At 39.2% G+C, this 22,361-nt stretch overlaps 1 protein-coding gene across 1 annotated transcript in view; it reads left to right on the top strand.

The window, feature by feature from the left end:
* LOC311237596 (myosin-7-like) overlaps positions 1-22,361 on the top strand; it is a gene marked incomplete at both ends in the record, with an annotated part of 46,395 nt that overhangs the window by 18,133 nt on the left and 5,901 nt on the right. Inside the window, 12 exons of the mRNA XM_084325537.1 lie at positions 1,405-1,523; positions 1,611-1,807; positions 2,002-2,185; positions 2,267-2,432; positions 2,529-2,653; positions 4,517-4,825; positions 5,039-5,242; positions 5,358-5,654; positions 5,754-5,858; positions 5,952-6,047; positions 6,130-6,264; positions 19,260-19,394. Coding sequence (XP_084181663.1) covers positions 1,405-1,523; positions 1,611-1,807; positions 2,002-2,185; positions 2,267-2,432; positions 2,529-2,653; positions 4,517-4,825; positions 5,039-5,242; positions 5,358-5,654; positions 5,754-5,858; positions 5,952-6,047; positions 6,130-6,264; positions 19,260-19,394 — 2,072 coding nt within the window. The remainder of the gene's footprint in view (positions 1-1,404; positions 1,524-1,610; positions 1,808-2,001; positions 2,186-2,266; positions 2,433-2,528; positions 2,654-4,516; positions 4,826-5,038; positions 5,243-5,357; positions 5,655-5,753; positions 5,859-5,951; positions 6,048-6,129; positions 6,265-19,259; positions 19,395-22,361) is intronic.

Raw genomic sequence — 22,361 nt, 5'->3', positions numbered from 1 at the left:
TGAATCTTATTCTCAAATGTCTTTGAATTGTAAATACAATGAGCTATATGACAATCAAACATTAAATAATATTTTCTTTTAAAGTGCTCAAATGTTCATCACAGCCTGGGGCTTGTGAGCACGTCTCCATGCCACTTTGGACACAATGACATTTTAGCTCCAAACAAACATTACTAAATATTTGTCTCCTAAAGTGCCGCCCTAGTGGCCCCAGAGGACCCCCTCCTGACAGTTAGAACTGTTTAATAGGGTTTTGTTCCGCAAATAATAAAAGTAAGAGGATAGTTATGCCAAAACTGACACAACCAATCCCAGGCCATAGACAAGGAAGGAAGGAGGGGTGTGAGGAGCCACTTTTGAGAATTACAGCCAATCCCAATTCCATTCCCTTGGCCCTACCCCTAGTTTTGGATTGCCCTCGACTGTGTAATGGATATTCAGAATGGAGCTACAAAAGCAAGATGTTGACATCATTATGTAGGAAATGGGACACCTCTCTTTATGTCACCTGTAGTAAAATAGTGTAAAGAGTTTCCATATTTCTGTAGTGATACATATTTGTATCAGTTTATTAGAAACATAATCTACAGTGTAGTTTAACATATAATACAGATAGGCCTATGTATTTATTGTATCTATCAAACACAACAAGTTAATTGTGTGCCTACAATTTATTTCATTTATTTGAACTGAAATGTTGTGGAACTGACACCTGAAAGTTACAAAATGCCACCAGTTCTCCATAACCGGACAGGTCTCTCCTACTATTTGACACAGGGACCGGCGTCCTATGACCCAATAGAGTTTCACTGTGGAGAAAAATACAGAATGAGAAGCGGTACTGTCCGGTTCAGCAGTTTCGCCATATTTGATTGTTAAACTGACATAACCACAGTGTCTGCCATCAAAAGATATCTATAACTTAAGATTTATTTTTATTTCTTCTTGATTTGGAGCGGTGGAAATAGTTGTAATCATCTTTGGAACGGTGTGTGTCTGGAGAAAAGTGAGATAGAAAAAAAGCCACATGATTCTTTTTTCCTCAAAAGGGAAAGGTGTTAAACCAAACCAAATTATACATACAAAATATACATATTATGTACAAAATATACGTATCACTACAGAAACGTAAACCCCTCCGCTGTGAGTCAGTATCTATAAACATTCCCTTTGGAGGGCCAGTTGGAGGGGTAGATGTCAGGGGTTGGGCCAAGTGGTAAGGCCTAGGGGGGATATTGGGGTTGGCCTTTAATGTTGCTAACAGTAAATTACATCATGGTAAATTGATGCTGGGTTTTCATATTAAATGTGAGCAGCATTTCTGCTGTGAATCGGCTGATGTATGTACGTCTTAACGAGGCTTGATACAACTTTGCTGAAACAAAATTATTTTTAATCCGACAGGTGAGCTGACCAGACAGATGGAAGAGAAGGACTCTCTTGTTTCTCAGTTAACAAGAGGCAAACAGTCCTACACTCAGCAGGTTGAGGACCTCAAGAGACAACTGGAGGAGGAAATCAAGGTGAACAATGACATGATGCCCATCACCCACAATTTATCTACATCAGTGATCAAGGATGACTGAATATTGTGTTTTCCCTCTTAATAGGCCAAGAATGCACTTGCCCATGGAGTGCAGTCTGCCCGCCATGACTGTGACCTGCTGAGGGAGCAGTATGAGGAGGAGCAGGAGGCCAAGGCTGAGCTGCAACGCTGCATGTCCAAGGCCAACGCTGAGGTGGCTCAGTGGAGAACCAAGTACGAAACTGATGCAGTCCAGAGGACAGAGGAGCTGGAGGAGGCAAAGTAAGAACATTTCTCAACACTTTAGTAACACTTCATCATTTGACAAAGAGTTAGATGACTTAAACCTAAATGTTTGTATTTATCCAAGTACATTAATAAGACACAAATCATACTGACCAATAACTATAATCATTTTGCATGATATGACAATACTACCTTAACCCAAAGTCATGTTTCTGATCTTTGTCTAACAGGAAGAAGCTGGCTCAGCGTCTGCAAGATGCAGAGGAAGCTGTGGAAGCTGTAAATGCTAAATGCTCCTCTCTGGAGAAGACCAAACACAGACTCCAGAATGAGATTGAAGATCTCATGGTGGATGTGGAGAGATCGAATGCTGCTGCTGCAGCTCTGGACAAGAAGCAAAGAAACTTTGACAAGGTATAACTTCTGTTTTATGTTGATCTACTGAAGACCATGAAATGCAATGAGTCCATTTCTAACACTGTGTTATTCAACCAGTTCCTGGCTGAGTGGAAGCAGAAGTTTGAGGAATCCCAGACAGAGCTGGAGAGCTGCCAGAAAGAGGCCAGGTCTCTCAGCACTGAGCTCTTCAAACTGAAGAACTCTTATGAGGAGTGTTTGGATCAACTGGAGACCATGAAGAGAGAGAACAAGAACCTCCAAGGTTTGAACATAAAATGTTGTTTAATTTTCTGTTTGAAATGTTGAACCTGTCAATTTCTCCTGAATTATTTTAGCTGACAGATTATTTTGTTCACAGAGGAAATTTCTGATCTGACTGAGCAACTTGGTGAGGGAGGAAAGAGCATCCATGAGCTGGAGAAAGTCCGTAAAGTGCTGGAGCAGGAGAAGGCAGAGATACAGACTGCTCTAGAGGAAGCCGAGGTGAGACTGCATATACATGTATACATTCATAATAGTACAGCAACTTGCAATGGGCCTGGTCTACAAGATACACTACACCACTAAGATACCCATGTACATGTCGAAATACTTCAGTGAAGTCCACGACCACAACACCAGAGGGAGTTCCACAAATCATGTTCAACCCAGATTCGGCTCAAACAAGGGACTAAACACGTTTAGCAATTATGCCACAATAATGTGGAATGCCCGTAAAGGAATGTGAATCCCTACCCTCCTTCAAAACCGCTCTCAAAGAGCACCTACGGGTGGCTGCAATTACCCCCTCCTAGGGCTGGGCGATTAATTCGAATGAATGATTTAGGAAGATTTTTTAAATGAAAATCAATCAAAAAGATTTTCTTAGTCACCCTTTATTTTACAAAAAGTGAAGATTGGTGAAAGTCAGGTTTGCACTTCAATCCAAATAGGGAAATTCATCTTGGTTTGATAATTTTTTTGTGTCAAATAAAAACAAAGCTTATTTGAATGATTTCCTTGGCGTTTCTAGTTTTTAAGAAAAGAAAATCGATTTAAATCGGATGGTGGTGTGAGATTTTATTTTTAGGCCATATCGCCCAGCCCTACCCACTCCAATGAATTATCTCCCCCTTCGGATGTATATTTTTTTATGATCTCTTTTTCTTACACAGAACTGTATATTTGTATGTCTTGTATGTTATAAATGTCTTGATGAATTGAAAATGGAGCACCCTTATGTAAACAAGACGAAAGTCTTTTTCTGGTCTGCATCCTCTTAACACATTGAGTGCCACGCCCCCTTTGACCATTATGGGCTAGAGTGCCAGCACTGAAGTCAATGGGAGGTCGGGGAAATTTGCGAAGGCTTAGACTATATCTTAAATTATGGCTATGGGTCTAAAACACCCCTCGCTTATCAATGACTTGCTTGCAGTCAACATGTACGAAACTGATTGTTTTTTCATTGGTACATTTCCGTTTTATACCGTTTTGAATACGAGTATAGTTTGAGAGTTCTAGTAATTTCAGAGAAATTCTGCGATAATAGCTATTTAGTGGAATACACAAAACACGTTGTAATTTTTTGGCTGATTTATGAATAGTTTTCAAATAAACGCTAGATTATCGATAGTATATGTGTACTTATGCACGCTAGAGAAGCGAGCTGAAAAATTATCCATGACCTGGTCAGCGCTAACGTCATACACACACACACACAGACACGCTGCGATGGCTGAGAAAAAAACATCTGATTAACCCAATACTGGTAAAATAGAGTCCTTACCTCACATCAGATGTTCTGCAAAAAGATTAATCCAATTCCTGATGGCCATTCCAAATATTGATCGCGTTTATTGATCCGTTATAGCACCAAAACACATAATCGACGCTGCTCCGAGCCTCACCAGTGAATGTGATAACATGATACTGCTTGCCAGAGATGGGAAAACCCCGGACCGGACTTTTTTTCTGATGCACATGCCCACCCAATCCAATCCAATGATGTGCATTACCATCCGGGAGACGATAGGCGGCGGTATTTGCCCTTTTCGAGCTCAGACCCATTCACAATGATAACGTCAGGCTGGATGGATGAAAAATTAATGGATATCGCTAATAAAAGAAATAACGATTAAACGACGATAACTCGTCATTGGCACTCAGCGCATGGCGAGTTAGCACAACTAATCTCGTCGTTGGCACTCAATGTGTTAACAGTTGTTTGTATTGAGCTGTACTGTATTGTACCCATTCTGCAATCTGTTAATAAAGTTTTCAATCAATCAATCAATATCATTACTGAAGCATAGAAGAGAAAACATGAAATGGGCTTACATTTTATGACAACACATTTTTCAACAGGGCACCCTGGAACATGAGGAGGGCAAGATCCTAAGAACCCAGCTTGAGTACAACCAGGTCAAGGCTGACATTGAGCGCAAACTGGTTGAAAAGGATGAGGAGATGGAGCAAGCCAAGCGTAACGTACAGAGAACGGTGGACACCCTGCAAAGCTCTCTGGAGGCTGAGACTCGCAGCAGGAATGAAGCTCTCAGAGTGAAGAAGAAGATGGAGGGAGATCTCAATGAGATGGAGATCCAGCTCAGCTCGGCTAACAGGCAGGCAGCCGAGGCCCAGAAGCAGCTCAAGGGTCTCCATTCTCACCTCAAGGTTAATTTGAATACACATAATCACTGCTATATGACTGCTTCCTCATAGGTGATTCATTGTTGGTTTGGTCTTAGTTTCTGTCACTTCTTCTTAAAATACTTTGTTAGTCGATTAGTTAGTCAATGTCCTTGGTGTTAGTGGGAACCCCCTATCACAGATGGAAATAATACTATAAAACAGCACTTATGAGATGTGATACTTCCATATCTACAGGACTCCCAGTTGCAGCTGGATGATGCTCTTCGTGGCAGTGATGATATGAAGGAGAACATTGCCATTGTGGAGAGACGCAACAACCTGCTGCAGGCTGAACTAGATGAGCTGAGATCTCTGGTAGAGCAGACTGAGAGAGGTCGTAAACTGGCTGAGCAGGAACTGCTGGATGTCAGTGAGAGAGTTCAGCTCCTCCACTCTCAGGTAACATTGATGATATGAGGTAGTAACTTTTATTAAAATATGTATTAATCTGAAATGCATTTGACACAATATTCATTGCACAGCACTGATATAAATATGTGTGATTCATTTATAGAACACCAGTCTTCTGAACCAGAAGAAGAAACTTGAGACTGACTCAACCCAGCTTCAGAATGAAGTGGAGGAGTCTGTGCAGGAGTGCAGAAATGCTGAGGATAAAGCCAAGAAGGCCATTACTGATGCTGCCATGATGGCAGAGGAGCTGAAGAAGGAGCAGGACACCAGTTCTCACCTGGAGCGCATGAAGAAGAACATGGAGCAGACCATTAAAGACCTGCAGCACCGTCTGGATGAAGCTGAGCAAATCGCCATGAAAGGTGGCAAGAAGCAGATCCAGAAACTGGAGTCCAGGGTGAGTGGCAAAGGATCACCTTTTTCAGACTGACATTTTAAATTACATGTGACATTGTGAGAAAGTGAGACAATACTCAATCGTTATTTTTATTTATAGGTGAAGGAGTTGGAAGTGGAGGTGGAATTGGAGCAGAGGAAGTCCGGTGACACAGTGAAAGGAGTCCGTAAATATGAGAGACGCATCAAGGAGCTTACCTTTCAGGTAATGTTCAATTAGTTGCATTGCTGTCGATTTCTTAATACTTATTCTGGTTGAATTATGGCATTAATACATGACTCATTCAAATTTGTTAAGACCGAGGAGGATCGCAAGAATTTGGCCCGTTTGCAGGACCTGGTGGACAAACTGCAGCTGAAGGTGAAATCCTTCAAGAGAACTTCAGAGGAGGCTGTAAGTAGATACGTTTGGAGGCCATACACTTTATTTAAGCCATATTCCTCACACCTGAGTACTCACAATAAACAACTTTCAGGAGGAACAAGTCAATTCCAGTCTGACCAAGTTCCGCAAGATTCAGCATGAGCTGGATGAAGCAGAGGAGAGGGCTGACATTGCTGAATCTCAGGTCAACAAGATGAGAACCAAGAGCCGTGATACTGGATCAAAGGTAAACTTTGATTTAATTATCATTTGGATATATTTTTTTTTTTGACAGCCTAACAGCATAAAGGACCATGCCGGTATGGTGATACCCATGTTAATCTCCTGGTCGTCACAGATCAATCAACTGAGAATTATGTCAGGAGCTTCCAATTTGTTAGCACAACCAGGAGATCATTTAGGTTAGATTTCTTCTATATAATTCTATGGTTTATCACCATAATGTTTACATAATTTTTTATTAAAATGTTGTAAGAAAAAAAAAAAATTGTTGGCGCTGCTGGGTAGCGCAGCGGACTAAGCGCTCGCTTACCACTGCAGAGACTCTGGGATCGAATCCAGCTGTCAGCGGTACCTCCGGCTTGTTCAGTCGTCCCTACTAACACAATTGGCAGTGTTAGCGGGTGGGAAGCCAGTGGGGTATGTATCCTGGTCGTTGTAAACAGCAACTCCTACTGGTCGGTCGGGGCGTCTGTTCAGCAGGGAAGGGATCTGGGGGAGATAGTGTGATCCTCCCACGCGTTACACTCCCCCGGTGAGAGTCCTCGCTGACAGGTGAAAAGAAGCGGCTGGCTGACTCCACATGTATCGGAGGAAGACATGTGGTAGTCTTCTCCCTCCCCAGGCCGACAGTAGGGGGCGAAAGCATGCAACAACCAGGAAGGGAATTGGCATAACGACAAAAAAATTGGGATGGGAGAAAAATACGGAAAAAAGGGGGAGAAAAAGTAGATAAAAAATATTAAAAATGTATTGTTGGTCAGGGGTAATGTCAGTGTTTCCCCTAGGATTATTTTCAGGGGGGTGGTAGGCCCCCCAAAACTACTAGTGTTGTCGCAGGCGTGTCACAGATATGTGGTGTCAACAGTGTCGTCATAGACACACGCAGTAAGGCGGTTGTTAGCATCGGTGCATTTCTCTACACTGAGCTGAAATTAAACGATTGCACATAAATTAGGTAAATAAATATAAACAATATTAACAATCAGTAACATTTATCTCAACTCAAAAAAGGCAACAAAAATATCATTTGACATTTTTTTTTTATTAAGAAGTTTAAATGAAAAACAATCTAGGCCTAACCAAATAAATTGTTTGGTTCCTGTTGGTTGTCAGTTAAGGCCATGGGTAGGTAGGACATTTATTTTTTATTTTTTTCCCACGGCGACTATGGATAGGGAATTTTTTTATTTAATTAAAATGTTCACGACAACATGGATGCATGTACTCTGCCAGCATGTTTAATATCCATAATACTAAAGGTTAAAATACAAAGACACTGTACTACAAAAGTACAATGTACAAAAGGTAGTAGTATTAAAAATGCCACCCCTAAATACTACTTACTAAATATCCTGACGTCAGAGAGCTGTGCAAATATTGTGAAACACTTGCTTTTTATATATTCTCATAATTGACATGGACTGCACTTTTTTTTACTAAGATTTAACTAAACTTTAAAAAAAATTTAAACTCATAAAATGTATTTGGGTCGCACCTAAATCGGCAGGGTCGGTCGGCAACCGGAACCAAACAATTTATTTTGCATGGCCCTATTGTTTTTAATACAAATAGACCTCCTGTTCACTGTAAAGTGCCACGTTTTTATATATTGAGCTTTAAACTTTAAGTTAAATTTTTTTGGAACTCACAACCTAAAACCCCTCCCTATCCCAAATCATTTTTTATGTTGCATGATCATGTATACATTTATTATGTATTATGTTTTTTTATGTTTAAATATCAACAGTATGTCAATCCTCAGTAAATACTATCAAACTCCTCTGACCTCATCAGGGCCCTCATTTATCAACAATGCTTAGAAAGTGTTCTATTTTCGTTCTTAACACATTGGACGCCAAAAACGAGTATACTCGTTATTGCCCGCCATGCGTTGTGCACCAGAAACGAGTTCAATATTAAATTTTTTCGCCATGGCATTCATAATTCATCCAGCCTCCCTCCGGGACTGCAGCTGGACCCTGTCTGATATTGCAACGCCTCAATACCGCCGCCTGGTGGATGTCGGGCGAGTTACACTCCAAGCCAAACCGGAAGTGGCACTCCGTGCATCGAGGAAATTCCTACGGCAGTAATATCTTGTAGCATGGATCTAGATACACACTCGAGTGCATTGGGATCGCTTTCGAAACGCAATAATCAATATGATTTCGGCGTTTATTGCATCATACAAACGGGAAATGGATCTAGCAGATCGACGTCAAATAATTGGAATATTTTTCCTCCAGTCTCATCGGTGAACGGTAAGAGGAAACTAACGTTATTTTCAGCCCGATTGTTTATTAATTTCACGGCAATCCATCTGATCAACGTATATCAACCCATAGTAAAAAAAGATGCTACTGACGATCAATGAATTATAAATGACCCCCCCCCCCTCATGCTTCACGCATGATGAAGCATAATGTATACCGATCATATACATTTGAATTTTCTAATATAGCGTGTATAGGAAAGAAACGCCAATCGATAATCTATCATATGCGTCAGGGCCTATAACTTGCGTTTTAGGAATTACTGCAGAAAACCTTAAAAACATACTTATATTCACAACGGTATTAACACGACAATGTATGAATGAAAAAATATAACGTTCCCACATCCGGAACGATAGATACCCGATGTTGAATGGGCCATAGTAATGTCGATATAGCTATAATATTTAAAAGGTTATAGCCCTGCAAAGAAGGTAAACATCTCCATAGGGTTACAGCACTGGCAGACTGGGCATAAGGATGGGCACAATGCCTGGCAGCAGGGCACGAAATTAACTTTTTGACTCACTGGCCAGTGGCGGGTAGATGGGAAAAATCTACCCGCCAAGCATATTTCTTACCAGCCAAAAAAAGAAACGCATTTTTGTGTCACACACATATATATATATATATATATATATATATATATATATATATATATATATATATAAAAAAACAGTAAATTTCAAGTAGATAGGGTATTATGTTGAAGAATACACTTAAATAAGAGGCCAGAGTAAAATTTTAAGCAAATTATTTTAATATATTCATTGATGATTGATTAATCAATTAATTTTTTTTTTACACATTTCAGTGCAAGGGTTAAATTATAAAACAAATGTCTCATGATGTGTATCTTATCTTTTTTTTTTCCAGAAAGGACAACCTGAAGAGTGAAGCTCTCAGATGGACTTTCTCCTCATCTCATATGAAATGTAGTGATGTAGTTCTCCCTATATTCTTTTATCTGAGACAGAATAAAGAGTGGTGTTCTTCAAATGACATCTGTGAGTTATGTTTTGTCTCTCAGTAGGCAAATGTTACTGTCTGTGCATATATTAGAATCTAGCGAATACACTGATAGAGGTCTTGCATGGAATGTTTGTGTCATTCTCTTTCTTCCAACATGGCTGCCTGTAACCATTGGTAACCACTTTTGAAAGAAATTCCTACAGTACTTTTTGTGCAGTGGCAGAGAAGGAAACACATAGGAAAAGCACATTACTTTTCTAATGTGACTTGTTCACAAGATCCAGTAATAAGATACCAAATGATTACATTTTTGTTTATAAATTCCTCATATATCAACACATAGCAAAACATAGATTTCTAAACAGTAATTCACTTATTTTCATAATGGTTTCTTTAATACTTCCATTCCACAATATTCCACCATATTACTGACCAAATTGAGATTTATTTTTCTCTTGTCCATTTATTTTGTTTGCTTTCTAATTTAAAATACAGTTTGAAACCGTCTGTACACAGTAGGCTATGTGTGCTAGCAGAGCTAGTCTCCAGTCGTGAGTCACGGTGCACATGTGCGGTGGTTTGTCAACCAAAAAAAATAGAAAAGAAACTAGCAGAGCCAGAACTGTTCAACTCCCCTGGAGCCACAGCCAGCAGAGAAGCCTGTTTACTTTCGCTTTCAAACCAGCTGCAGCCTGAGAACTGGAGTGTGAGGGGCTATAATACTAAAGATGGCGGCAAGGACAAAGAATTGCTGCAAAATAAACATACATCTGGTGTTTAAAATATATATATATTTTTATATATATATATATATATATATATATATATATATATATATATATATATATATATATATTTATTTTTTATACTATACTATGATAACATTATCATATCGTTATCGATTATCGTGATATAATTTTTTGCCATATCGCCCAGTCCTACAAGTACATATGTATACATTTTTTGTTCATACCTATCCTTTATCCTGATTGAGTTTCCATAGCATACATTCCTCTAACCGGTAGATTTAGTATTAGAAACACCATCAGATAGGGATTGATTCGTATTAAAAATAAAGTGTGAAATATGGATCACAGATCACCAGAATATTGAGAAATAAAGTAACCTAATTAAAACATATCCTGGTGTTAATCTTGATGGACAGACCATTCAAACAGAGCCAACTACACTAAAATACAGATTAGATAGGCCTGTAATGTTAACACTAGAAGAGCTGGGCCAGTCATATGAATTTTATAATTCCAATCATTTGGAACTAAAAAAGATAAACCCTCCCTCTTTGACTTTTCCTAAAAATATGGTATTTAGACATCTGCAGTGTTAGAATTCTGAAAAAACATGCAGAAAAAAAGCTGTTTAGCCCTTGACTGCTTCGGTTTCAGTCAAATGAGCACCACCACCCCTCCACCCTCTCCTCTGCCTCATTCACTGAGAGCTCTGATTTCAAATCAACCGAGCGAGTGTTTCTTGAATGCCCACTCTGTGGCTTGTGTCCCTTGAACAAAAGGTTTGCAAATGTTTTGTGTATAAAACAATATAGTTACTGTGATACAGGAATGTATAAATGTATAGTAGCCTATATAGCTGTTTGCTCAGCACTCCCATCTCTCGTCTCCCCGTCTCTCCTCTCCTCCCGTTCCTGAGAGCACACCTTCACTGACGTGTCAATTCCAGAAATATGATTTATAGATATCATGCATCTGTTGTCATGGTATGACAAATCTGCATGCGGAAATCTGCTGTCTCTCAAGGTGCATCAAGATGATGCTATGATAACCTAATCTGACATGGTATGGGGACCATCATGAAAGGCAAAAATATGGTGTAGTCCGATCCCAGCATTATTTGGAACAATGTAGACTATAACTTGGTTTTACATAATATATCAAATGCATAAATGCATTTCAGTCCGCATTTCAGTTTATTCAAACTAACTATGCATTAGGACTGACCCCTATTAGTCAAATAGTAGACTAATCAATCGAAAGGAGCCGTAGTCAACTGCAAAAAAAAAGCATTTTACTTTCCAAAAGCAAACAGGCCTAGAAGCGTGGCTAATGCTAATGGCGCGCATACCAGAGGCTAACTGCCTAAGAAACGGGCACAGAGGCATTGAAAGAGGATTTCACCCATCTAATGAACACACTAGACTAGACTACCAAGATGTATCCATCAGTGGACCAATTGCATGCTTTCGCAGAGGACAAGAAGCCTTCAGTTGACTCCTTCAGACATTAAGCACCCCCCACAGCCCAAATGGAATGATAAAAAAATGTAAACAAATTTTTTTTTTAAGAATTTAAAAATATTATACTTTTTATTTTATTTTTTCCCGACAAATAGTCGACTAACGGCAAATTTTGGCCAATCATTGTCGACCATCCAAATCCTTAGTCGGGGACAGCCCTAATATATATATGATACAACCAGACACAAGCTTTCCGACACTGATGGATTTACTGACAGAATATGGATATTACTCAGGGTATACTCAACGTGACGAAGACACAGACTTTAGCACTGAACTACACTCCAACGATAGAGATCAAAGAAAAATACAAAATTAAATGGGACATGGACAGGATCAAGTACTTAGGGGTGAACATCACAAGAGGGGTGGAGGGGTTATACGAGGCAAACTATACACAGATAAATCAGAAAATCAAGAGAGACCTAGAAAGATGGACAGTAATGCCCCTAGATTTCAGCTCAAGGATCGAAATCATTAAGATGAACATATTACCAAGGTTATTATACCTATTTCAGTCTCTACCTATATTAATACCACAAAAAACAATTCAGGGAATAGGATAGACAGATATCAAGATTCATTTGGGGGGGGAAAGACCAAGGATCAGATATGTGACTACAACTACCAAAGGACAAAGGAGGAATGGCAGTACCCAGTTTAGAAGGCTATTACTATGCAGCACAGCTTAGGACAGTAGCATGCTGGTGCATTGTGAATTATGACAAATGGAAAGATATAGAAACCAAAAGAGAGGGATTCAAAGTGCAGGCACTAATAGGAGATAGGGAGCTGTTCAGAAGACAGGAATAACTACTAGACCCAATTACCAAATTCACTATAAACATATGGAACACAATAGTAAAGAAATACAAGCTAGAAAAAGAATCCAAGATACTGAGATGGATAACACACGACAACAAATTCAAACCAGGGATAGACGACCATGGGTTCAAAAGATGGGGGATGGGGGGGGGGGGGGGATATGTACGACGATAAAAGGAGGGGAGATTTAAAGAAAGATTCGGACTAGAGAATAGAGAGACCACTTTAGATATTTACAGATTAGAGATTACTATAACAAAGAAATAAAACAAGACAGAGACAAAGAACAGAATGGGGTAATTAAGATAATGGTAAAATCATATGAAGGAAGGAAGGGGAGGGTTATATCAGCACTATATCAGGCAATAATGGACAGTAAGGAAATAACAACCTTGTATATAAAAGAAAAGTGGGAGAAAGAGTTAGAAATAGAGATAACAGAGGAGGAATGGTATAACACATGTAAGATACAACAATCAACCACAGGATCAAGGATATGGAGGGAGTTTGGGTGGAAAAACATAATTAGATTCTTTATAACACCAGAAATACAGGGCAATTACACACCAGCACAGAAACCATGTTGGAGAAAATGTGGACAAGAAGTAGCGAACCACACACACATATTCTGGGGATGTCAGAAAATAAGAAACTATTGGGAAGAGATAGGAGAGATAATAAATGAAATAGTAGGATACGAAATACCCCAGGCAGGCCAAGTATTGTATCTGGGGAACCTATCACAGGAAGGAATTCAGGGGGAAGACAAATACTTGATTAAGATACTATTAGTAGCAGCCAAGAAAGCTTTGACTAAACTGTGGTACAGAGTAGAAGCACCGACGAAGGAACAATGGACAGAGATAATAGAGGGGATACAGGAAATGGAGAGAATCACACATATGCTGAGGCTGCAAGAGGAGAAATTTGAGTCAAAATGGGAAAAGTGGGAGGAATATAGGAAGAAAAGGAACGACATCACAGAAGAATGAAAAGGAAACAAGAAAATAAATGGAAATGGAAATAAACAATGTAAATATAGAATGGGCCGAAGGACCCATGTCACCCCTTTTTTCTTTTCTCATTTTTGTCTATTTGTTTTTTATTTTTATTTCTTTTTGATATTATGTCTTTATAGTTTTGTATGTTGAAGTGTATTGTCTATGTTGTTGCAAAAATGAAAATAAAAACTTAAGTTATCGGAGGGGACATGTGATGCAAGGCTTCTATCCTCCGTACAACCGACCAGTGGGGGGCATATGCGAGCAACGTTCAAGACAGGGGAGAATTGGCACGGCAAAATTGGGATGGGACAAAAATGGAAAAAGGAGAAAAAGTGGATAAAATTTATTTTTAAATTCCAAGAAAGGTACCACGTTTGCCAGTGTCAAATTCTTCTGATTACGGATAGCATTAACGGGGATGAAACAGTTGTACAGCCAGTATGAGAAGGTCGACTTCGGAGTAAGAGATAAACACAATGCAGAAACTTCACGAACACAGGTGACGAGGTGATACTGGCTGATTCTGATCGAAATCTATCAAGAGGTTGGTTTTGTAGCACAGGCCAAAATCTTGTAGCACAAGTATAAAACGTGTTATATTTGTAATAGTCACAAATGTGCCTATTGTATTTGTGTTGTTATTTAGTTGCAGTGCCATGTTTGGTCACTAAGTGGTGCTCCATTGTTTGTACCTGATGTAGCTACAGGCTTAATTTGATTTAACCTGAGCCAGTGACTTCTTCACTTCCTGTTCCAGCTGACGTTCGACAGCAGCGCCAAGCGTCAACGTGTTATAGTAGTTTCTCTAGTAACGATGTGGCTAGTAGTTGTTTTAATATAGTTGTGTGCCAACAATGCTTTTTTTTATTCTCACAAGCCATTTATTTATATACAGCCATTTTGTATACATTAGATATCAAAGCGGTTAGGTTTATGTAAAACACATTCCAAGGGAATCTCCCTGCAGATACATAAAGAAAATGGTACATTATCAAGAGCAAAGTGATGTGGATATTGTGTTATTGTGCTTCTTTGTGGTATACTGTCTATTGCAGTGGTTCTCAACCCTTTTAATGTTAGATACCCCCACATGAGGCGGAGGACCCTTGTTTGATAATATCTTGTCTCGTTGTTGCAGATGTTGGTTGTTAAGATATGATTATGTCCAGAATTCTACATGCTGTACTAGATGGGGAGCTAACAGTGGAGAGTGAAACAGTAAATCAGCAAAATAGTCATTCTTACACTGTAACAGTACATTCTCTAACTTCTAGTGAATTAAATAATCAAAAAAAGAATCAAGATCTTTCTGGGGACCCCCGGGAACTCCACATTGCAGTGGTGATCAGTCAGACCAGGGGCAGGGCCCACTCTGTTGGCACACTGTCAGCCTACATACTGTACTGTAGACAAAGGAGTGCAAGACAATGGGATAAGGTGCCTTTATGTTCAAGTGCAAGTCTCAAATTACCCCCACAGCAGTAGCACAAGACAGCTGAGTATGGGATCCTTGACAGGGAAAGGTATGTTCACGCCTTGAGGCTAATTGAAGAACGCACAGCTAGACAAAGCAGGGGGTGTAGAATATTCTCAAAGTTGAAAGGGATTTTGTTGGTCAATGCCAAGGTCTTGAAGGAGGTAACACTTTATCCAACAGTCTATGGCCCACATTATCACCATTTCTCTTAGTTTCAAGTTTATTTTGTCACATTACTATCCTTTTCACAGTATAAAGGAGTCAAATTATTGGCTCCTCTGCCGGTATCAAGTTCAAGTGTTCCTTTATTAATCCCCTTGGGGAAATTCAAGATTAGGTATCGACACAGCTAGTGCAAATAAGACATATACATTTGTTAAGACAAAAGTATCAACATATCAATAACAAAAAAGAATAGCATAAATGTACAGTACAAGTTAGTATTGTATGCAAATCAGTAGCAGGTACAGCGATAAAATAGCACTGATTTTCTTCAGTCACAAGGTCGATAGCCAGCCATTGGTGTAAGGCTGTCAACTGCCTGTAGACAGACAGCCTTACACATTCTCAACTCCTTATGCACAAAATATTACAGCTATGTTGACTGTAAGTCATTAAGACACTTTCTCAGTTCAGGACCCGACTGCCCTTGGCTTAGCACCTTGTTGTGTTGTTTTCATTTTCAACAATAGATACATTCCTAAGAACGTTACATAATTCTCTAAAAAGATCAGTGTTTTCTCATTGAATTCTAGTAATTACTTCTTATATACTTACTCTATGCTAGCTGCAGTATAAATACGGTACGTAATATAATGTTTTTTATTCTATCAGAGAAACTAACTTTGAGAATAATGATGCTACTATAATGATAGTCACCATTGCAAGAGACTTCAAATGATGATTAATGAAGACTTACTACATGCTGAGGTCAAGCTGTTTCAAGTAGGCTTTGAGACCGTTGTCGTGTGTGTAGCTATAATTAGGGATGATCCGATATTGATATTGGATATCGGCCCCGATATGACTAAAATAGCTGGATCGGGTATAGAAAAAATAAATATATATATATCGGATACAAAAATATTTAAATAATATAATATAATAATAAATAAAATGAGAAATAACAATTCAGTACATTTATATCTGTGTTAATTTGTTATATTTTGTTTCACTAAGTTAGTAAATTAATGTTTTAAGTCAAGCCTGATGTTGCCTTGCACAAAAGAATGATCCCAGTCTCTTCCACACAGTGAGGCATACAGTTTATTAATTGAACAATGGGTATCGGATCGGTACTCGGTATCGGCTGATACCCAAAGCCCAGGTATTGGTATCGGGACTTAAAAAGTCGGATCGGTGCATCCCTAGCTATAATTCTTACAATCAAACTTTGATCTCCACTTTATTGAACCAGCAATGAAATCATATGGTTATATAAATCAAATCACATTTATTTGTAAAGCCCGAAATCACAAGTTAATGTCCCCATGGGCCGGACAAGTCGTCTTTAAACAAGTCAAGAAGAAACATCACAATAAATCAAGAACTAAAAACCCACCATGAAATCCAAAATAAATGTAAAATAAATAAATGCAACACTCCAACACATAATAAGCATGTAGTGAACTGCTAGAAGTTATCAAATCAGTGACATTGCGCAAAAACATGGTGGCATGGTCCTCCATGAGAAGCATTATGCACAGATGTATGGCTGCTGAAACCTTTGAAAGCAGTCAGCAGTTGCTGTGATCTTTCACAAAATGAGTGTTGAGAATAGTCTTTCAAGTATGTCACATGGTCAGTAGAAGGAATCCAATAAGAATTTCACAGGTTATCTTTGTCCTCAAGGATAACAGGAAGGAAACAATGCCATGTGTGCACAAGGTGGCGTGTATGTAGTCTTGTCTTTGAGAACAATGAAGAACAGCTGTACTGTAGCTGTCTGCACAAGAATTGAACTATTGTGATGAGTTTATACCCAACAGCTTTCCTCCATTGTTAACACTTTCAGCGCCAGCCATTATCTCCATCCTTGTAGTCAATGAGCCATGCTTTAAAAGATAGGCATTTTCACTGTGCGTCACAATGTTTGCAGAGCTATATCTATATTATAGCTATGGAGACAATACTATGGCTCATTTGACAGTCACTATCTCTCGTCCAACATGTATACGTTTGCGTGTTATCCCGTGGTGAATATTGTATAGTTTCAGTTCAGAGTGATCCGGGAAGCTGTGTTATGGAGCGTTATGTGAATTTTGCTAAAGGCGTTCACGTTGCTCGCCTGGACACGTTACTATTTCCAAATCAAAGGTATATAATAGCCACACAGTTGTACGCTGGACTCGATGTAAACGAACCAAAAACGAACAGCCAATAAATGCGAAGTTAACTTTGAACCTCGGTTGTCAAGCCTCGTCAATATAACAGATACACCAAGCTAACATGGGGCAGGCTGCTTTGAGCGAACGATACACACTCGCAATCAAATCAACTGCTCAACTGTTAGCTATTAATGCTGTGTAACGTTTTTTCACACACAGGGCTAACAAGCAGCTGACTACTGTATACAGTTCCAATAGACTAACATTACACCTCTGTGATTTAAATGTGTCCTTACCTTAGACTCGAGGGTTGTTCTAGGGTTGGATGTGTGTTCCCCAGCTTCTTCTGCTGTGTTTAGCTGTAAATACACAGGTCACAACATGTTTTACAGGAACGTTTTGGAGTTGTATTTGGAGTGTATTTTGTGATTATTGGGAACTAGGCTACACTGGCACATCTACTTCCAGTGAATGACGTTAAGCTAGGCTAACAGTGCGGCTGTTCCCTAATCCTAATGCATGCACAGAGAAGAAAAGGGTATGTATCTGCTTGTCTAACTACAGGGTAGATGGCAAATAAGCTAATTTCCCAAAAAGTTGGTGTGATCCTTTAAGGACTAATGTGGGGTTAATAGAGGGGGGAGCAAGGATGGGACAGCCTTAGGAACCTATGTCTCCAGTGGGAGATAATATTAGATTAGGTGGTAAGTATGTGAAGCCAACCCTTATGGTTGACGGATCAATATATTGTTGGCCTCATACGATATAGTTGCCTAGGTCATTTCCCTTTTTTGTCAAATTGAGATTTCTGCCTAACTGTACTCTCGTCACTGCTGCTTCGCCGTGGCTTAGTGCCTATTTCCTCGGCCAGTCAGAACACTTGTTACGTAAAAAAAATCCCCACTCGTATGACTTGTGACTGACTTCCGAGGCTCTTTTCCAACAGGGGGGGGGGGGGGGGAGCAGGGTTGATAGAGCTAAGGGTGGGGGGGGGGGGGGGGGTTAGGTGATAGATTAGTGAGGGGGGGGTCTGGGTATATTCTGGATGAAGCTGAGCAAATCCAGAAACTAGAGGCCAGGGTAAATATTTAAAATGTCCATTGTATTTTCTTTTCTTTAAACCTAATTTAATCTAGTCCAAATATAATGCCAAATATGTATTGCAGAACTTACCTATTGCATTCTCCTCTTTTATCATATAACGGCTAAAATGTATTATACTGATCGTCTTGCAAAATGTCTTTGTAGGTGAAAGAGCTGGAAAATGAGGTAGAAATGTAGCAAAAGAAGAGCAGTGATTCAGTGAAAGGCCTTCGCAAATATGAGAGACGCATCAAGGAGCTCACTTATCAGGTAACCTTGATTACTCTTGCTCTTTGAAAACAAATCTAATCTGCATGTCAGTGAAGCATCCATTCTGATCTAGTGATTGGGCCAGGTTTTCAGAATACAACTTACCCTGGCGAACAGGGAAACCATTTAACTGATTTAATGTGAAAACCTCCTATTTCAGATTTTGGTGTTCTTCATTGTTTTACTTGAAACATTAGGTGTCAACAATTTTTCTCAGTTCCTGGTAAATTACGTTTTTTTTTGGAAATAATAGTTTTTCACACACACAACAGCCATACATTAATTTACCTTTATCAGACTGAGGAGGACCACAAGAATGTATCCCGACTCCAGGACCTGGTAGATAAACTGCAGCTGAAGGTCAAGTCCTACAAGAGACAAGCAGAAGAATCAGTGAGTAACAACAGTTCTCAGTAGTCCCATATAAAGTGCATGGCTTTCTAGTTCATACATTTAGCTGTACCCACATTACATTGATTAAATGTAATTCTTCTTACAGAAGGAACAGTCCAACACCAATCTGACCAAGTTCCGGAAAGTGCAGCATGAGCTGGATGAGGCAGAGGAGAGGGCTGACATTGCAGAGTCCCAGGTCAATAAGATAAGAGTCAAGAGCCGAGAAGCAGGATCCAAGGCAAACTTTGTGGTTTAGCTGGGAAAGAAAAATAAATAAATAATAATAAACCTTAAAAAATTTGTATAGCACTTTTCATTGCAGCCCAAAGTGCTTCACAGCAGTATAAATTGCCATAGAATGAGCATAGAATAGACTAAAAGCAGTGCAGAGAACAAGAAAAGGGGTACAAAGAATGCAGGTAATAAAACAACAATACAATAAAATTAATTAATTAAGAGTGAAAAGTGGCAGAATGCATTAGAATAGCAGCTTACACTTTTTTTAGGAGGACTCTAACCTGATTGATTGATTGAAAACTTTATTAACAGATTGCAGAATGGGTACAATACAGTACACCTGCTGGGCCTTTAACCCAAGAAAGAAAGAAAGAAAGAAAGAAAGAAAGAAAGAAAGAAAGAAAGAAAGAAAGAAAGAAAGAAAGAAAGACAGACAGACAGACAGAAAGAAGACAGAAAGAAAGAAAGAAGACAGAAAGAAAGACAGGTGTAAAAGAAAAGAGTAAAATTAACATTAATGTTAACGCTAGCTACATCCTACCAAGTTAATGCTAATAATGTCATTGTTGCACACTATGGCTTGTTATTGTTACAGACTAGTTAACATTCGGTTAATTACTTGATAGCAGCCGGTATATAATATGAATTAACTGTAACGTTGAGTTAGCTAACGTTCTAACATTAAAACCACGTTAATTTGAACAGCTAAGTTATCTAATATCGATGTTCATATTTTAACAGCTAACGTTAGCTAACCTTTAACCGTTTCATTACCATTTACATTCACTTACGTAACGTTAGTCCGAGGCCGAGCTGCATGGTTTTAGCTCAGCTACAGGCAGCAGCAGTAGGATTAACCCTGAACCATAACATTATAAACTAACACTAAACTGTAAACAGATAACTATAACGTTAACTGTCTTGTAATATTGATGTTATTTTGTTTGCTAGTTAGCCTAACACTATGTGTCAAGTGTCAACAACCGTTGGCCACCGGTGGATTTTCTCACGCCCAGCTCCCTCCTGCCGCTCGCGCCTAGAATCAGTCGTTGCTCTGCCTTGATTCCACGCGCGTGGCCAATTCCACGGCCTGCCTGTCCCGCGAGCCGCGAGTGGTGGATGAGTCAATAGGGTCCAGCTGCAGCGCCGGAGAATCCTCTCACTGGGCAAGCCTGTGGCAGCCACGAACCTACTTTCTATAGAAGCAGCTCGGAGGTTTGGTTGATTGATTGATTGAAAACTTTATTAACAGATTGCAGAATGGGTACAGTTCTACAGTAATGAGTGTGCATCTGATGTGTGTCTGTGTCACACAGAGTTTGATTGATTGATTGAAAACTTTATTAACAGATTGCAGAATGGGTACAGTACAGTACAGCTCAATACTGTTAAGGGGATGCAGACCAGAGAAAGACTTTCGTCTTGTTTACATCAGGGTCCCCCATTTTCAATTCATCATATGACATACACAACATACAGATAGACAGTACTGCTACATCTATAACATATGCACTGTTTTAAGTGAGCGTGTGTTATTGGATTGATTGATTGAAAATTGTATTAATGTCCGCCTTGTTTCGAACTGGTTATGCTTAGGCCCTGTTTCGAAGTCGACCTCTTTCGAAGTCGGTTATGCTTAGAGTTTGGAATCAGGGCTGGTGGTCTATCGCCCTGCTCTAAAAATAAACTCTAGCATAACCGACTTCGAAAGAGGGCCTAAGCATAACCAGTTCGAAACAAGGCGGACATTAATAAAATGTTCAATCAATCAATTAATCATTCCAATAACACACGCTCACTTAAAACGGCGCACCTCCGAGCTGCTTCTATAGAAAGTAGGTTCGTGGCTGCCACAGGCTTGCCCCTGGCCTTGAGAGGATTCTCCGCGCTGCAGCTGGACCCCACTCTGATGATGAGTAGTAATTATTTTATTGCCCAGCTGCCAAATAATTAGGCACAGTACAGGACGAATGGTCAATCTCTTTCTCTGGAAAAATACAGCCTTCCACAGCAACTGATCAGTATACAGTGGCTATGTATTTTATTTACATTTCTAAAAATAAAATACATGTGTATACAGATTGATAGATTAGAAATATCGTTCTGTATGAAAATAAAGTATAAAACAAAACAATTGTTGGAGGTCCACAGCACAGCCGGTATCCCTGTGGATGGCGACAATGAAAATACATGGTACTACCAATAGATGCGCATTGTCCCCGTTCATGCAGGGTTTTAACCATCATTGAATGAATGAAAACTTTATTTAACCCTTATGTGGTGTTAGGGTCTCCAGCGACCCGTTTGAAGGTTATAATATCAATATGTAATAACTACCATGTAGTTGATTTTATTAGAACAAGGCTTTATGATATCCTCCACAACACATATATAAGCACAGCAAAACTATGTTTCACCATTTTGAAAATTCTGAAGGTATCTGCAGAAAAAAAGGTACGACTGTGGTAAAGGTAAAACTATACTATAAAAATACTAACTATAAATAAATAAAATAATAATAAATATACTAAACCTTTCTTCAGAAGTTATATTCTAATATTGTTCTATTATAGTCAGAAAACATTTAGTTTTCACATTTAGTATATTATGATTGAACAACCTCATTTTCATCTTAAAAATAAGGGACATGATGTGTCTCTGGGGCCATAAAATCAAATTACAATGGGATATGGTTATGAATGCATATAATGTTAGTTAGGATGTAGTATTAACTATATTGAGTGATACTCCTTTCTTTTTAGTGGTCAGGACTGAGTTAGACCCCGGGTCAACATTGACCCGCTAACAATGGCCAGTAGTGCCAATTCCTAGCACAACATGAGGGTTAACAGATTGCAGATTGTCAAGTCCCTGTTGGGAAAATTCACAACATACACCATCCTAATGTAGTCTCCTCCCCATCATATGTATATATTCTCTGTTAGGATCTATGGGTAACAGTACTGTA

Source organism: Notolepis coatsorum, assembly GCF_963971535.1.
Source record: "Notolepis coatsorum genome assembly, chromosome: 12".
In the NCBI taxonomy this organism is placed as follows: Eukaryota; Metazoa; Chordata; class Actinopteri; order Aulopiformes; family Paralepididae; genus Notolepis; species Notolepis coatsorum.
The sequence above is the reverse complement of the archived record's forward strand: the minus strand, read 5'-3'. Positions and strand labels throughout refer to the sequence as shown.